Raw genomic sequence first — 18,549 nt, forward strand, 5'->3', positions numbered from 1 at the left:
AACTAAACATATCTTTTCCAAATAAACATATTATAAATTTGAAAACCTTGGACATTAGTTTGAATGGAGTCCTTAATAGCTACCTGTGTTTTAGTTTTAACAGGCTATGCTTGATTAAGATAGGAAGATTTTATGACATTTTCCTTTATAGTGGTGGCTGTTTCTGAATCACATTAAACTTTTCTCTTTGTACTGACTTATTTATATCTCAGTTATAACATTCTTATATGATTGATAGTGCAAAATAATATTGCCCCAAGAGTAAAAAGAGTGACAAAATATTTCCATATAAAGTGGGAGATTTAAGATCACATAAATATCTGCCCCTTGTTAGTTTAGTAATTGTGTGAGTTTATTAACTAACTCATGATACTTGAAACTGTTTCCTTCTCAGGAAGGGTATGATAGGGTTTATGTTAAACAATAGGTATAATAAATTATCCTGATTATTATTACAAATGAATTGCTTACAGTTCTGATTATTTGTGGATCAGTGACATAAATTTTTGCCCCAAGCTACTATGCTAAGTCTTAAATATTCTGTTCACCAAATTATTATTAAACTGATAGGTAAAATATGATTCAGTTATGCTATTAATCATGTTAACTTCATATCAAGGTAAAATAAGTTCGGTTACAGGATATAAATATATACTAATGTGTACACATGTGTGCACACAAAAAACCCTTTCTATGATAGTTATTACGGGGAAAAATGCATTTGTGTTCTATAATTGTCCCAAAATGATCTTGTCATAATTTAATGAAACCTTATGTAGGTAGGTAAGGATTTTCTGAAGCAGCTCTTGAATTACACAGTATAAAGGACTTTTTCTGTTTACAAGACTGGAATTAATAATCATTTACTTTAGTTTATTTAGAGTCTATATCAAACATTTAACTAGAAGTAATGGGCTGACCATGCACCTTCTTAGAGGCTCAGTCCCTTTGCTGTGACATGTATTATTAACATACCATCTGGGAAGTCAGGATGGCTGAGTTGCAGGTCTTTGCACGTTCGAGCTGGGTTAGTCTGCGTACCCATGGGAAACTTCATATGTTCGATGTCTTGTTTCAGGGAGTTGAGGGAACCAAATATTTCCTCCATTCCATCTGAGTAGTCAAGAATATTATCACCTGCATCTGCTTGCATGTTTTCGGCATGTCTTCTTGTTTTTTTGGGTGACAAGATTGGTAAAGGCTGAATGACTTCTCCAGGTGGACCCTGTGAAAGAGATAATGTGCATGTAACTGCTTCCTAAGGTAAAATGTTCTGCATAATTATTACTGATGAGGTCATTATTATGAGAAATTATAGTTGGTTTAGCTTTTCAATGTTTTCCCTACTTTCAATATTTTCTCTAATTGTTACTACATATACATACACATGTTATAAATATTTGTATAGAAACTGTGTTAAGTTCTTTTAAAAAGAATCTAGTGGAGATACTGAGGTAGACACACAAATCAGATGATTTCTGGAACTTCTTTTCTTTTCCTTTTCTTTTTCCTTCCCTTCCCTTTCCCTTTCCCTTTCCCTTCTTCCTAGAGAGACAGAGAGAGCACAAACAGGGAGAAGCAGAAGGAGAGGGAGAGACAGGATCTCAAGCAGTCTCTGCACTGTGCAGATCCTGACACAGAGCTCGAAGTCATGAACCGTTTAATCATGACCTAAGTCAGATGCTTAAGTGACTGAGCTGCCTAAGAGCCCCTGGACCTTTCTCTATATAAGTAGTGTAACCCAGTTTTGTGTGGATATATTGTATGTCACTTTCTTATTTATTAATTAGTCCTTATTTACATGTCCTGTCTCCACAACTAGATTTTAGTCTCTGAAGATTAAAATACCATTTTAAGGTTCTTAACCTACCTAATGAGTTGTCTATTGTGCTTGATAATAATTTATATTATGAAACATTAAACTTCTAAAAATACACATTAATTTGCTTCAAATATAACTTAAAACTGTATAAATTAAAAAAAATAAATGCAGACAGATTTGAATTTGCATATGTGTAAAAGTAGAACTATACCAAATAGTTAAATCTATGTTGTTATGATTGTGTCCCACAAAATTCATAGGTAGAAGCTATCAGCCTCAGTACTTAGAATAAGATCTTATTTTGAAATGGGGTCACTGTAGATATAATTAGTTAAGTAAATGTAAGGGCATTGGGGGGGGGGGTATCCAGCAATGGGAAACCATCCAATATGACTGGTGTCCCTGTAAAAGGAGGAAATTTGGGTGCAGAGACACACATAGATAGAATTTGAAGGGAAAACATAGGAGAAGACAGCTATCTATGAGCCAAGGACAGGGCCATGGAACAGACCTTCCTCCACAGCCCTCAGAAGGACCTAATTCTGCCCACACTCTGATCTAGGATTTGTGGCCTCTAGAATTTGTTAGAGAATACATTTCTATTATTTAAGCCCCCTATTTGTGGTGCCTCTCATGGCAGCCCTAGCAAACTAATACACATATAGTTTGGAAACAAACTCAAGAGAGGAGACTAATGTTTTTTCACATGGATCTATCACTTAGTAGTTATATGGAGCCTGGAAAATGTCAGCATTAATAAATGTTAGGAATTATTATTGCTTTTATGATCATTATATACAGTAGGGAAAAAATGCAAAATATCTGAACTTTTGTCTTTATTCCTAGTGTGGTCAGATACACACACACACACACACACATATGTATGTATGTATATGTATGTATGTATTTTTATGGCCTACAGTCAGTTGCTTTCATAAAAACATGACATTAAAAAGTATATAATTTTCGTGAAAAATAAATACAAACAAGATTTTCATAATATACAGTTAATGCATCAATTAAAAGACAGGCCTTGGCATGTGGATCTGATTATGTAATTAATGGAGTTGCTGTTTCCTAGAAAAATCACCACTTTGACAGAATGTCTTTTTTTGTCCTTCTTACAAATTTGGAGAAATCACCGGCAGTCTTAGGATGTGAACAGACCTAAACATCACTTTTGTTCCCATGCACTTACCGGGGGCCCAGGAGGCCCTGGAAGACCACTGTCGCCCTTCTGGCCAGCAGGTCCCTGTTAGGAACAAAAGAAACAAGATAAACAGAGAACAAGGCATTTGACTAGGCTTCACTGAACAATCAAAGTCCAAAGGGAGAAGTACTTACGGTAGAGCCTTTGGTACCCTTTGGACCTTGAGGACCCTAGACAAAATGCAAAGGCAAAAGTACAGATAAAAATCTGGAGAAATCATGACTCTTTTAGCGTAAGTGTCCTTTACAAAATTCTTTTGTCTCGCACTTACCGGTAAGCCTGGAGGACCAGGGGGACCTATGGGACCAGCAGGACCTGGAATCCCCTATAAAGAGAATCATCCAAATTAGAGTTTTCCTCAGCTATGCTACTCTCTATATTGCAGGACAACATACACTGAAAACTTAGATTATGCAAAAGTATATAAGAATAACCTGAAATTTTCCATTGTGAACCTAAGAAATAACTTTTGTAAGATAATCTGTATTTTTTTCCCGTTTGCTTCAATGTCTCTATGTTTAGACTTATGTAGCCTTCAGAGTAATGATCTGTATGTTTTGGGGATTCAATAAATTGCTGTGTAATTAACTATTGAACTGTAATCTTTATGATTTCCAACTTGACATATTTTTAAATTATTACTTTAAGGTTAAATAAATTTCTTTTTGAAAACACCATTGACTTAAAGAGGTTAAAGATGCTCTAAATCACCCTGCTGGTCACGTTTAATGGAATGTGCACAGGTGTGTGTGCGTGTGTGTGTTTGGAAAGGAGCAGGAGAATAATTTATATCTTTACTCACTCCATCCCCCTTTGCTCCTGGAGATCCTTGAGTTCCAGGGAGTCCTCTGTCACCCTTTTCACCTTGTTCTCCTGGAGGACCAATCAGGCCAATTAAACCAGGATGTCCCTTTAGAAGGCAGAGAAAAGAAATTTGACCATATGTAAATTACAACCATATATTAAATTATAGTCATAAAGTAATTGCACACTAATTTTATGGAACATAAAAGTAAAAAAAAAAGATAAAAACTTTAACCCTTTCTGAATGATACATAGGATTAAGAACCTCTTTCCTCTTACCTAACAGGATCGTTTATGCTTACATTAAGTGAATCTTTTATTTATAGAGAGAAGTATTAGGGAACAAAATGCTTTCTAAAAGAATCATCTTCAGTGTTTCATTTACTGAAAAGTAATTCCCTAAAAGACCAATAATGACCATATTGATCAAATAAACTGAAAATTCATTATTTTAATAAGCATGATATTTTATATGATATGATTTCTATCCTTCAGAGACTCTGTGGTCTTTAAGAGACATTTGGAGATTTAAAAATGACCCAAAAAAACATTAACGCCATTATAAAAAGGCTTATTTTCCATAATTATTTGGTGCAACTCCGTGTCCTTTCTGGAAGATCAAATTACTATTTCAAAAGTATTCTGGTTTAAATTTGTTATTTTCATGTTTAAAAACATAAAATGGGCATTTTGTTATTCCATCTGTTTATTTTCTGAAGAGTTATTTTAGTATAACCATATGCTTTCTCCATATGGCTCCTACAAGGGGACATTGAGAAAATATAACAATGGATTTGAATACATTTTTCACTATGACTTTGTATCTTTTCTCTTCTCTAAATTCATCTGGGAAGCAGAGGATTGGAAGCTTTTGCCTTGGTTAAAAGGACAAAGATATTCTTTGAAATTTCCTTTTGAATGATTCCAATCTGCAAAATTATTGTCTCTGCTATTAGCATATCAAAATTGTAACAACACATGCTTTTATTCTCACCTTCTCACCCTTGGAACCGGGGTCACCTTTGAGACCAGGTAAGCCAGGAGGTCCCTAAATAATGAGAAATAATAAACATACATAAAGTAGGCATGAATTAGAGAATCCTATTACTATGCATAGGGCAAGTTTGGTTTTGGTAATATGACAGAGTTCAAAAATAATTAGTAATGCTTAAGGTTTATTTATCAGAATTCTAAATAATTTTGTTTGAAATTCCATGGCTTGATATTTAACTTAACATTGGTTACATAAATATGCAGTTAGAAATAAGACTTGGTTTACATGGACTTACAACAGAAAAAGAATAAATTTTTAAACACACTAATTTTAGAAGAAGGGATTTCCAGAGTACACATCGATTCAATAAAATATTTTGGTGCTAAGCTCAAATAAATTACAATATTTCCTAGAAACTTTAAAAAAAAACTCAATAAATTTTTGACAGTCAAATGACATTTGATAACCACTTTTCCTAAGCAAACTCCTAAGATAGTATTTTTAACTATAATTCCTGAAAAATCTTTTCAAAAATATTTTTAATGTTGATTTATTTTGTGAGAGAGATAGAAAGAGCACGCACGCAGGCACAAATAGGGAGGGGCAGAGCGCGAGGCAGACACAGAATCCAAAGTAGGCACAGCCCAAGGCGGGGCTTGACTCATGAACCAGAAGATCATGACCTGAGCTGAAGCCTGATGCTTAACCGACTGAGCCACCCAGGCACCCCAATTAAATCTACAAATCATTTAAATAAAAGATTCTGGGATGCCTAAGTGGCTCAGTTGGTTAAGTTTCGACTTCGGCTCAGGTCATGATCTCATGGTTCATGGGTTTGAGCCCTGCAGCAGGCTCTGTGCTGAGAGCTCAGAGCCTGGATCCTGCTTCAGATTCTTTGTCTCCCTCTTTCTCTGCTCCTCCCCTGCTCCTGCTCTTTCTGTCTCTGAAAAATAAACATTTTTTAAAAAGTGATTTGTAAATTTAATAATAAGGTAAATAATTTTTCTCATATAATTATCTCTATCCTAATAATTTAATTTTTATGGTCAAAGGATAAGGTACTTATCTATTTAGCTAAATTGTATTTTTATGAAATTATGGCATGACCTCAACAACTAACCCTGACCCTACCCATGGAAATATTCATATTGATTACTTAACAAACTTAAATTTTTTTTAATGTTTGTTTATTTTTGAGAGAGAAACAGAGTGCGAGCAGGGAAGGGGCAGAGAGAGAGAGGGGGAAACAGAATCCAAAGCAGGCTCCAGGCTCTGAGCTCTCAGCATAGAGCCCCATGTGGGGCTCGAACTCAGGAACCACGAGATCATGACCTGAGCTGAAGTTGGACACTTAAGAGCCACCCAGGTGCCCCACAAACTTTTTAATACAAAAGTCAGGGTACTCTATATTGAGGACAACACAAAATATCCTTGTCCTGAAATTAATGACAAATGAAATGATGCAGGCAAGAGATTCTGTCAGAAGAAGTGTAACTGACACTAAAAGATGGTTAGTATGTGATTGATTAAATCAGAGCCAAGATAATGTTACAAAATGTAGGTCACAACTGCCTGCAACAGAAAGGCATTGGTGGGGGAGAGGGGGGAAGCAAAATATTCATACAGTTTCTCTATAAATAGAATTATTCATATTGGACTGAATTTTAGAATTATAATTTTAATAATGATTTAACATAGTACTTAGAAAGCAAACTATTTTAACTTGTAACAAGCTATACCAGGAGTGTTCACAATTGTATCTTCTTCAAGCCTACCATGAGTGATTTTTTCCTTTCTCTACAGATACTGCTTTGGTGTGAAAAAAATGTGCCAGTCTATAATTTTTGTGAATTTAAAGTATTAAGAGCGATGGATCTGATCCAAGTAGTATGATGTAATATAAAAAGTATGGGCTCAGAATAGGATAGACTTGGGATAGAAGCCAGCCTCTCTTATTAGCAATTTAAATTAGCTAACGAAAGAGAGCTTCAGTTTTCTCATCTATAGATTGAGGATTATAATTCCTGTCTCACGAGATCAAGTAGATAAGCCTTTTCCATTCCTTAGTTTCTCACATCTATATCTTAAACTGAAATCCTCATCATCAGGAGAAAGTAAGAATAGCTTTGGTATCAGTTAGTACTATGTAACAATAGTATTTGGGGCTACTTAAATATATTTAATTTGTTTTAATGCATGAACAAATCTGAAATTCTGTAAGTATTGATATAAAAGTGGGAAATTTCTCTACATCATTCCATTAACAATAGATAAAAATCATTTTCATATAAGATATGTGCTATTTTAAATGTGAATGTGTCTAATATTCTTCAAAGAGAAAATTATTAATCCTCAGACATAAATTTAAATTAGTTCAGTTTAGAATCTATTTTGTATAAAAATAACCATGCCACTTTGTTAAATCTCTGATAGACAAATGTAGATCACAAAGAAATTATATTCAAGTATATTCTAAGGCTGGGTTTGAAAACCTAACTTTCACCTCAGTCACTAACACCCTATCATAGTGGATATCAAAGTGTGACCTCAGACCAGCATCATTAGCATCATCTGTGAACTTATGAGTAAAGCCAATTCTTAGGCCTCATCCAGACCAGCTAAATCTGAAATGCTGGAGTGAAGAGACCAGCAGTCTGTTTCATAGGTTTGATACTCATTAAGGTTTGAGAGACTTGGCTCCGTGGCATTAGGTCCCAAATTGAGTTAAATCAATATGCAAATCAGAACAGCATAAAAAAATCTCGTTTATGTTAAAAGCAATACCTATTTAGTTCTACTAGTTTAATATTTTTTAAAGTAAGGTAATATATTTCATATCTACTATTTTCTGATCTTATCAGAAATGCATGATGAATCAGTAGGGAAAATAATGTTGCCCAATAGCACATTTTGAAAGGAATAATATAAATGAGTAATGGAAACTCTCAGAATTTCTTGAGACCATGTTATCATCAGGATAAATGCCGAAGACTCTATATGTTAGAAAAAAGTGGCATAAAAAGTATGAAAAAAAATAGTTCTGATAAAAATGTAACTGCATGAAAGAACCATATACTCGCACCAGTAGCAGAAACCCTTTAAGAATACTGGTTAAAACTGACGTATGTCAATTAAAAACATTCTCTAGATTGAAAATATAAAACTCTGCAGCGGCCAGATTTTTTTCTTTCTTCACTTCTCATTTTACATTCAAACTGTTTTAGGCATGTGATACACTTTACAGAAATTTTGCTTTAAGTGGGAGAACTGACAGATGTTGCATGCTGAATATCAATATTCTTATTTTTCTTCTTTCCAAGGTTCTGTTTAAGTTAGTTAACATATAGTGTAGTATTGGTCTCAGTTGTAAAATTTAGTGATTCATCACTTAAATACAACACCCAGTACTAATCATAACAAGTGACTTCCTTAAAATGCTTCCTACCCATTTAGCCCATCCCACCACCCTCTTCCCCTCTAGCAACCCTCAGTTTGATCTCTATAGTTTAGAGTCTCTTACAGTTGCTTTCCTCTCTGTTTTTATCTTATTTTTCCTTCCCTTCCCCTAGGTTCATCTCTTTTGCTTCTGAAGTTTCACATATGAATGAAATCATGACATTCGTCTTTCTCTGACTGATATCACTTAGCACAATACACTCTAGTTCCATCCACATCATTACAAATGGCAAGATTTCATTCTTTTTGATGGCTGAGTAATATTCCATTGTATGTATGTATGTATGTGTGTGTGTATGCACACACACATACATACATACATACTAGCTCATACATACATACATACTAGCAAGATTTCATTCTTTTTGATGGCTGAGTAATATTCCATAGTATGTATGTATGTATGTGTGTGTGCATACACACACACATACATACATACATACTAGGTCTTCTTTGTCCATTTATCAGTGAATGGACATTCAGGCTCTTTCCATAATTTGGCTATCGTTAATAGTGCTGCTCTAAACATTGGGGCACATGTGCCCCTTCAAATTACCATTTTTGTATCCTTTGGATAAATACCTAGTAATGCAATTTCTGGATCATAGGGTGGTTCTATCTTCAACTATCTGAGGGCCTCCACACTGTTTTCGAGAGTGGCTATACCAGTTTGAATTCCCACCAGCAGTGCAAGAGGTTTCCCCTTTCTCTACAATGGACATCAATATTCTAATCACTGCTTCATTCAGAGTCTCAAGTCTAACCACCCTTTACTTGAGTAATCTTGGATCTATTACTTATTATCTCTGAGCTTCATTTATGAAAGTACTCTAATAGTCATAACTGTGTCATAATATAATAAAAAGCAGACCTGCAAAATTACTGTATAAATAGTGAATTATAACATAAATATTAATTACTTATATTTTTTTTTATATTACAGTTATCAATCAGCCCTCTCACCACATTCTAGTAGTATAAGCTAAAATGACAAAAAAGAAAAAGAAGAGGAGGAGGAGGAGGAGGAGGAGGAGGAGGAGGAAGAGGAGGAGTATTGGAATTCTAATTATTCAGGCTTAATGAGAAATATGCTAGACATTATTTGTGTTTACAATGCATCTTTCTTTCTTTTCAAATTTTAGAGACCGAGTGCAAGCATGGAAGTGAGGCAGAAGGAGGGAGGGAGGGAGGGAGAGGGAGAGGGAGAGGGAGAGAGAGAGAGAGAGAGAGAGAGAGAGAGAGAGAATCCTAAGCAGGTTCCATGCTCGGTGCAGAGCCCGACATGCGGCTTGATATCATGACACTGGGATCATGACCTGAGCCGAAATCAAGAGTCAGATGCCCAAATGACTGAGCCACCCTGGGGCCCTATAATGCATTTTAAATCATTTCTATAAATGTACATAAAGGAGTTAGAGGAAATGAGTATTAATTTCTAGAAGCTAATAATTTCGTATGAACTTGCAAACTTTATCTGAGGACACATTTACCAAGAAAAATCAGTTTCTTAACATTTTCATCTGTTGGAAATAGAAATTGGTAACGTTATGCTATTGATAGCAGTTATAAATAACCCTCCAAACTTGGGACATATCAAAAATATCAATTCTTCACATAAAAAGATTATTCCAAGTACATATTTTCTATTTCTTATTTAGGATATTGTAAATTGAGAAACCCTAAGGAAATACATAATTCATAAGTTATAAAGTGAAAAGGAAAACAGGGATGATACATTCTTAAGTGCCTAGAATATACAAACATTTTCCCCTGCAGTATTATATGCTTTACAGGATATTTGCTTTGATATGCATCTCAAAACTCTAGTGCATTGATGTTGAAAGAAACTGCAGATCTTGCACTTTATTTAGAATGTCATATTGTGAAAGAATGTTTAATTTGGTAAAAAGCAAATGCTTTGCTGTTTAAACCTGTTTAATCATTATGGAATACTACACATCTCAACCCTATTTACAGATAGTTTAGATGTAGCATTAAAAAACAAACTGCAATTCAGTAAGCCATCTACCATTTTTTCAGGCATTTGTGGTTTGAAATAATGCTGTCAGATATTTTATATTTATCAGTATGTGAAAAGAAGGAACGTATGATTATACTGTGGTAATTTTTCATCTCTTTTTTAGCTATTTTGGAACAAATAGGTTCATCTAATAAAAGAACATGAACTAAAATAAAGTGAAAGCTCAAAACTAAAACAGATGCTAACCCTACCTTCAAAACATAAAAATTAGTTTAAAATTATGAAATCCTGTTAATTTTGACTGTACACGGCAGAGAAGAGAACGTAGCCACAATTTCTGTTCTCTTTAAAACACTGTTTTATTCCATTTAGTTTTTGTTGACTACATACTCAAAAAATCATTGATTCAACTTAAAAAAAAACCCTCAAATAAAATTCTTATATAATCTCATCATTGTCCTTAGCTTTCTGTTAGCGCTCATATGTACTAGTCTATCCTCTCAGTTCCATATGGTGATTCTAATTATATATGCACATAAAATTCATGCATATATAGAAGTTTAATTTTTACCCTGAGAAATGTCTAACTTTGAAAGTGAAAAATATATACTGTACCTTATCTAAACTCTAGTATATCTACACAGAAGGGGCAAACACCAAACATATTATCATCTCAAAACTTTTAGAAGATGTTTCATTCCTGCCCCAAAGAATTTCCACTCCAAAGGTTGATATAAAATTGTATATAAAAGACCTATAAAATATCTTCGCAAGTAACAGTAAGTGTATAAGTAAGTGTATAAATACTCTGATAAAACAAAAGCCAGAGAAAACAAAACAGCACCCACACTGCTCCGTTAGAGTGCAACTGTCTAACTGGGTAGCTGCCTGTCCTGAATGATAAAAGCAGAGCAAGTTGTACTTACTGAATAGAATAGCGAAGTAGCATTTAAAAATTGGGGAAAGGGGATTGTCGTGGTTTTGTTTGACTAGTGGACCCTACAGCAGGAAGTTTCAGGCAGCTTCTAGAAGAGGAAAAGAGACCCAAAGGGTAGCTGCAGAAATGCAATGATAACAGACTTCTGAAATTTGTGTAGACGTGGATATGGGTGTGAATATATTTATAATTATAATGAGAAAACACATTATGGAGGAAATATTCACATGAATTTCACATGGATTAATTTCAGAGACTAATGCCAATTTGTATGGGTTTTAAGACGTCTCTTGTTTTTACCTCCCACATTTTTAAGCCTCCCAGACACATTTAAACCCCTCTCGTCCTTATTTAATAATCTTACCATATTTCCTATGAGGGAAAGGTCCCCAGAGGAGATGGCATTTTAACAGTTCTACTCTGAATATATTTAGCAGCATTCTCTGCTTGATTCTATTATAGTACTTACCACTTTATACTCTAACTGCTGTAAGTCAGCATAATTTATTTGTTGGTCTTTTCATTTGCTTCAACAGTGTCTTTCAAAAAAATTTATTGATGGTATATATGCATGAATGAGGTCAAATTTAGTTTTTTTTAAGTAATCTCTACCCCCAGGGTGTGGCTCGAACTCAGGACCCCAAGATCAACAGTTGCATGCTCTAGTGACGGAGCCAATCAGGTGCCAAAAATTTAGTCACTTTTCACTAAGAATATGAAATTGTTTCTTTTTCAAAACACCACTTCATTCAATTAATAATTCTTTGGTGCTCCTAATGCCAATTATGGCCTAAGTGTTTTACATATAACTCATTTAATTAACATAAGACCCCCATGTGGTAAAAATATATTAATAATCCCATTTAATTCAATTAAACTTCATAACATCCCATGAGATAGATGCTATTGATACTCTAATTTTTCAGATGAGGAACCTAACACTTAAAAAAAATAAATAACTTTCCTGGGGCACCTGGGTGGCTCAGTAGGTTAAGCATCTGACTTCAGCTCAAGTCATGATCTCACTGCTCATGAGTTCAAGCCCTGTGTTGGGCTCTGTGCTGACAGCTCAGAGCCTAGAGCCTGCTTCAGATTCTGTGTCTCCTTCTTTCTCTGCCCCATCTCCCGCTCACACTCAGTCTCTTTCTCTCAAAAATAAATAAACTTTACAAAATTTTTTTGAAAAAAAAATAACCTTCCTAAAGCAAGTCAGTGGTAGTATTTGTTTGTGAAACCAGGGAGTTTGGGTTCAGGGTCAAGGACCTTAACGAATAACCATGATCAAAAATTGCCTACTAAAGTTTTTCATAGCTGAGTTGAAAAGCTCATTAAATTGCCATAAAATGCATCTTGAAGATGGTTTCTCTGACAGTCCTCACTTCACAAGGACTGACTAGCATTTTCATTAAAATTAGATGTCATTGTCAAAGTGGTTGATGCTATGAGAAAGCTGCAATATATTCACATAAGTACTCTCTGAGAAAACAAGCATCCAGAGAAAAGCAAGTCACCTAAACTGCCAAATTCCGATGCCTTTCATTTCACTCTGCTTAAAAGGGTTTGAGTTGTTCAGTCCTTTGCTCTGTAAACTCACATCTATCGGAGAGTCAGAAATATAAACTTTTATAAGCTGGAATCAGGTGGAATGTCTGATGGTTTTAATTTTAATATTATCTGAAGGAAATCTCCAGCATGATGTTTTTTATTTCATCTGGATAAAGGTCAGAATACTTACTGGAAAATCTGAAATAACAAGAAAAAAATCTCTGGCAAATTTTAAGTCTACATTAAGGCTCATTTTTTTTTTCCAGGCACTGACTCTGCAGTTAGGAATTTACCATATCTAAGGAGAATTCCCTAAATAGTGGTGTAGACGGGGAATTCACCCAGCTTCAGCCAGGCTCCGGTTATGCTGAGGGGGTCACCTGCAGATGTGATAATCTCCAGCTTGAGGTCCCTCAAAATTTGATAATGTTTATCCCTTTACTAAAATAAATGATCTTTAACTTTCAATGACAGTTAAAAAAAATAACCTCTGTAACACTTATGAAGTATTTGGTATATATTGTGGCATTTTTACTAAAAGGAATGACCCACATTCCTCCTCATAATTAAGATTATGAATATCAGTTTTGATGGCTCTCTGAGCATCTATCTGTCAGGTAATTAATATATTCATGATAAGAGGTATTTTTGTAAAATTTAAATTGGCATAAGGAGGTGTTTAACTATTTGAACCAACATGCATCACACCTACATAATGCTGTATGTGTTATTTGCTGTTTTGATTAATCCCTTCACGCATAACTATTTTTGGACAATGAATTTCAAACACCTCTACCATAAAACAGAATCTGTCACCCAGAAGACAATGATTTAAGGCGAGACTTGGATTCTCACTTCTGTCCAAATTTTGTAGGGAGGATAGCCTTGGCACCTATAATAAACTCCCAACTATGAACAGTATGCCGGTCAACAAAGTGCTCTGTTGGATTTATAAAGCCATGTTTGAACACAGGGTTGATGATTGTAACCCAGCTTCAGTTGTAATAATTATACCTTTCTCCACTAATGGAGGTTAATGTTTTATCTTTCAGCCTGTGTGACTCATGAAGAGAACAATTTATTTGGTGAAGGAATCACTATGTGCCTGTGCCAATGTCATTCTTTTAAATGAAGTGCCAGGAAACTAAGTGTAATTGCATGCATTTGGGGGAACTGTCCACATTTGGAAAAGAACTGGCTGGGCCATTAGTGGCATTTTATTCAGAGTGGAAATATTTTTTTTTCTCCAAAGGACAAAAAGGAAAGATCTGATCAAGGGGAAAAATTTCCAAATAACCCATCCCTTAGGATTACTTTCCTCTTTTTAGGTCTAAGTAAAATGCTTTCTGAAATATTGTACAAAATATAAACTATTTTGTAAGACACAATTTTGGAAATTCTAGCCTGTAAACAATTTTGCTTCTGGAGCTTTCCCTTTCGAAGTAACAGAAAAGACCATACTCACCATAGGACCAGGAGGCCCATCTTGACCTGCAGCTCCAGGGAGACCTTGCTCTCCCTATGGAAAATAAACACAATTGATTTTTTGATTAACAAAAGCATACATATTTCTTCATTTCAATTTTGGAAACACAAAAAGAAAGCAAGAAAACATCATCTATGAATTCCATCCCATGGAGAACATCTACAAATGTTATAAGCAATTTTGAGTGTTTTTACTTTGTGTGTGCATGTCTAGATGGATACATGTATAAAAACTTCATATTGTTGAGTTCTCAGGGTTGGGTTTTCTCTTCTGCCTTTCTATGTTGGAATTCACCATGAACTTACTAAATAAATGATATCTTTAAATATTTTAAGAATATCTGACTTTAATGATTACATGACATTTACTGAATTCCTATGAGACATCCACACGATTACTTATGAAATAATGCTGTCATAAATATTTTCATTCACAATTTTTTGGAAATGAAACATTATTTTCAAAATGGCGTCTTTTAGCACAGGTGCTTACCACAGGGCCAGGGATGCCCCGAAGACCCTCTGGACCAGGCTTTCCAGCAGGTCCCTGAGGACCAACTGGACCAGTTTTTCCAGGTGGGCCTTCAGCACCTGCTTCTCCCTGTTAGAAATAAAATGTTTGAACACATTAATAATGAGAAAAGACATCCTGTATGCTATTAAAAGTACTGAAATGGATATTGTTCAATGTATAAGCCTTTCAAACATAATACTTGTATATCTTACCTTGGCGCCTTTTTCTCCTTGTCTTCCCTCTGCACCTGCTGCTCCAGGAGGGCCCTATAAACATAAAAGTACCCGTAAAATATATATCGCATATAAGAGTAATGTAACTGAGGACTTATTCACAAATACTCCAGTTTAATTTGTAACAGATTCTAATAGGGACTGCGTATAGCTATTTAGTTTAAAATGCAATGAGAAAAATCAAAACCCTTTTATATAAAAACTTTCAGTTAGAATAGTAAACATAAATGAAGCACACACTGACAGATAATCACACATCAATGTAAGGAAACAGTAAAGATAATTTATTTAAGAAAAGCTGATGACTTAGTTACCCTTAGTGTATTAAATACTCAGGTATCATTTATTATGTTGTATAATTAGGAATGCATGTATCAGATTTCACTTTCATCCTTAAAGGTATTTTAAGATTGACTCCTTTTTTTATTTTTATTTTTAGGCTCCTTTCTTAATCATAGAACAGCCATATGTTATGTATACATTCTTATAGGATCATGTCCGACTGAGAGCATCACATTTAAAATCTTGACTGTCAGCAGAAATTTTATTTTCATTTTCTGGGACTATGCAATTCACATAAATAAGTGGCATAAAAATAGTTATCACTTTTTAAAACCTAATATTAGAGCAAGAGCAGAAAAAAAAATCTTCCCTCTCCATATGTCATCCAAAAGCTTATGAGGATATTCTGGTGTTTGCCTGACTTTTGTATAGCTGCACAGATTGCTATGGAGAGATGCTAGTTACTTATCTGTTTAAAGCTATTCATAATACTCCTCCTTGACTATATAGGTATCTTTGTAAGATATCTGTCTACCCAATTCTCTTTAGTTCTTTTTTCATTAGCTTTGTGACTTTTAACAATTTATTAGCATTCCTGAACTTCATCCATAAAATATTACCAATAAAAATTCTCTTGCAATAGAATTGTTGTTAAATTTAAATGAGGTAACACACGTAAAAGTATTTTTCAAGCTTTCTTGGGTAGTGGTATCAAACACAGATACGGAATCTGGGGCTTAAGGGCATAAAGCCTGGACTCAGATTTCCTGACTTCAAATCCTCGTCTCGGGCACCAATTAGCCTTGTGATCTCTAGAAAGTTATTCGCTAGGTCAGTGCCTCAGTTTATTTCTCTGCAAAATGTGGATAAGAATAGGAGCTATTTCCTAGAGTCATCATAACAACTTAATGAATTGATAAAGGTAAATGGCATATAAAGGTGTTTGGGACATAGAAAACACTGAACAAACATTGGCTTTGGTTCTATCATTGGTAACATTAGCAAATATTATAATTACTATTATACATTAATGTATTTTACCTATACTTTTCACCATGTTGGCAACCTAAGAGTCAGGTCTAACAAAATAAGCTCTCAAAATACACTTGTTGACACCATGTCAACAAATTATTTTTTCCATGCATGCTGTTTCTAATTCCTGAAAAATATAAATTCTATGTTTGCAACAACTTGTTTTAATTGGAAATTTTTGAGTTGGCTAAAAAATAATATATAAGATGATCCTGTAGTATATAATCAGATTTTGATACCTGATATTCATATTTCCTTCTTACATTTATATAGTCATCTGTGAAATATAAGACATTTCTAAACCTTGTAACAAAATGATGAGAAAAAAATCATCTATAGTCATTTATATTACATGATATAACATTCAAAGAAAGTATCAAAGAAATCATCATTTTTTCAATTATAACATAATTGACACATCTAAATTTTGTTTCTATTATATTGGATCCTCATGTCATTTTTAGTAACATTTCAAATCAACAGAAGCTGGGCACTTGGTTTGATAGCTTAATAGAAGCACAATACAAATGCTTTTGGCCTATAGAATGACCCCCCAGTATACATTTTCAATTCAAAGACATAGAAGATTTACAATTTTGTTATAAAACATTAATTTACACTCATTAACTGAGTTTTTATCACTTAACAAGCATTAAGATTCAATTTAATGTTGAAATTTTCTGCTCAAGTTCAAATATAACCACAGAAGGTTTAAAAAAGAAACTTCATGATCTCTAAGAAACTGCATTTCCTTTTTCCCCAGACTCTCTCTCTCTCTCGTATTCCATCAGTTACTTCAATTTTGTAATGAATTGTACTCAAAATCATCAACTGAGATTGAGGTTGGAGGTTGGGGGGAGTAGGGGAGATGGTGTTAACTGGTGAAAATAAGGTGCTGCAGGAGGAAGACTCCTCTCTTTCAGGTGCCATATTAATATGCTAATGGTGAGCACAAGCTAGTCTTTCATTCGGTCTTTTAAATTCACATTTAAAAGGAGTATCAAGCACTTCATCAAACTCGGAGCATTCTGTGAACTCATTTATCTCTGAGAGAATCAACGAATATAGCATAATTTTCTCAATATCATCATGGTAACTCTATTGTGCCTCAACCAAAAGGTAGGAAATGTATACATTTTGAATCAGTCTCTTGAGGCAGCAGCATTATGCTAACATTAATATATGCTTAAAACTTAAGTGCTTCTTTTTAATTTCATGCTATTTATGCAAGAGGATTTCTGTATAGAAGCATAAACTTCAAATAATTTAATGTTAAAATGTCATAAGTTATTTCGCTGTGATGTTTAAGATATTAACGTATGCAAACCAAAACAACCATAATGACTGTGATTTTGGAAATAGAAATTATGAGATTCAACTGAACAATGGGCTTTTCCTTATTCTGTCCTTTTCCTTATTCCTTATTCTATGAAACTTCATAGAAGTTTCCCTTAAACTTGTGACATAAGGGTATGGAATTTTTCGAAGGACTGCACTGACACACATGAACATAAAGAACAGAAGATTTATAAATATCTAGCTTTGGAGAAAAGCTAGTCATCAGCTGTCTAAAAATGTAACAAAAATACTGCTTTTACCACAAAGGAGAAAAGACAATCTGAGTTTGAAGAGCCTAGAGAATTTAAACACGAGTAAACTACAACACAGCCACAAAATTTTGATTCAAATAGAGTTTCTCCATCCCAAAAGGACTTCTTCCTTCTCTGAATGAACGTCTGATATCTGTCACAGTGGAAATCCATATTAAGTGGATTTTCTCTGTTCTTTATCTCATTTTTCCCATTTTCATTTATTTCTTCTATAATTTTTCCAGATGGCACAGAGTGTTTTTTTCTGTTTTGTTTTGTTTTTTTTTAAAGAAAAACTTGGATGAAAACACACTTTTTCTAGGGGAATATGAAGTTTCCTTTGAAAAAAATTAATAGTGCATATGGACAAATTCTTGTCTTACTTACTTCTCATATATCTGCATAAACAGATGGGCAAGGACTTAATCTAGTGAACTACTTGCTGTACTTTCATGAGTGTTCTGATTAGAAAATGCCTCCTAAAACCTAATACAGTAAAACAGGCCCCAGTCAATTCTCCACCAGTAGCCATGGTTACACAGGATTTTCTTCACCATGAGAAACATACTTCCTATAAAATACACAACATAACCTCTCCCCACTATTCACATTTTACAATATTATTCTATAATTTATCTCTTCTTCCATTCATGTAAAAAATATTT

General features: G+C 34.2%; 1 protein-coding gene and 1 long non-coding RNA gene across 10 annotated transcripts in view; one reads left to right on the forward strand and one right to left on the reverse strand.

Moving 5' to 3' along the window:
- The window catches only part of COL11A1 (collagen type XI alpha 1 chain), a 215,493-nt gene that overhangs the window by 8,565 nt on the left and 188,379 nt on the right, over positions 1-18,549 (reverse strand). For all 9 annotated transcript variants that reach the window (XM_023258940.2, XM_023258942.2, XM_023258945.2 and 6 more), the window contains 9 exons: positions 14,961-15,014; positions 14,728-14,835; positions 14,215-14,268; positions 4,831-4,884; positions 3,835-3,942; positions 3,304-3,357; positions 3,167-3,202; positions 3,021-3,074; positions 976-1,225 (listed from right to left, as the gene is read on the reverse strand). In XM_023258940.2, coding sequence (XP_023114708.1) covers positions 976-1,225; positions 3,021-3,074; positions 3,167-3,202; positions 3,304-3,357; positions 3,835-3,942; positions 4,831-4,884; positions 14,215-14,268; positions 14,728-14,835; positions 14,961-15,014 — 772 coding nt within the window. The remainder of the gene's footprint in view (positions 1-975; positions 1,226-3,020; positions 3,075-3,166; positions 3,203-3,303; positions 3,358-3,834; positions 3,943-4,830; positions 4,885-14,214; positions 14,269-14,727; positions 14,836-14,960; positions 15,015-18,549) is intronic.
- LOC123379719 lies at positions 1,128-14,569 on the forward strand. Its single transcript, XR_006584596.1, has 2 exons — positions 1,128-1,263; positions 13,802-14,569. It is a non-coding gene; the product is annotated as an uncharacterized LOC123379719 (long non-coding RNA).

The sequence above is a fragment of the Felis catus genome, chromosome C1 (assembly GCF_018350175.1).
Source record: "Felis catus isolate Fca126 chromosome C1, F.catus_Fca126_mat1.0, whole genome shotgun sequence".
Lineage (NCBI taxonomy): Eukaryota > Metazoa > Chordata > Mammalia > Carnivora > Felidae > Felis > Felis catus.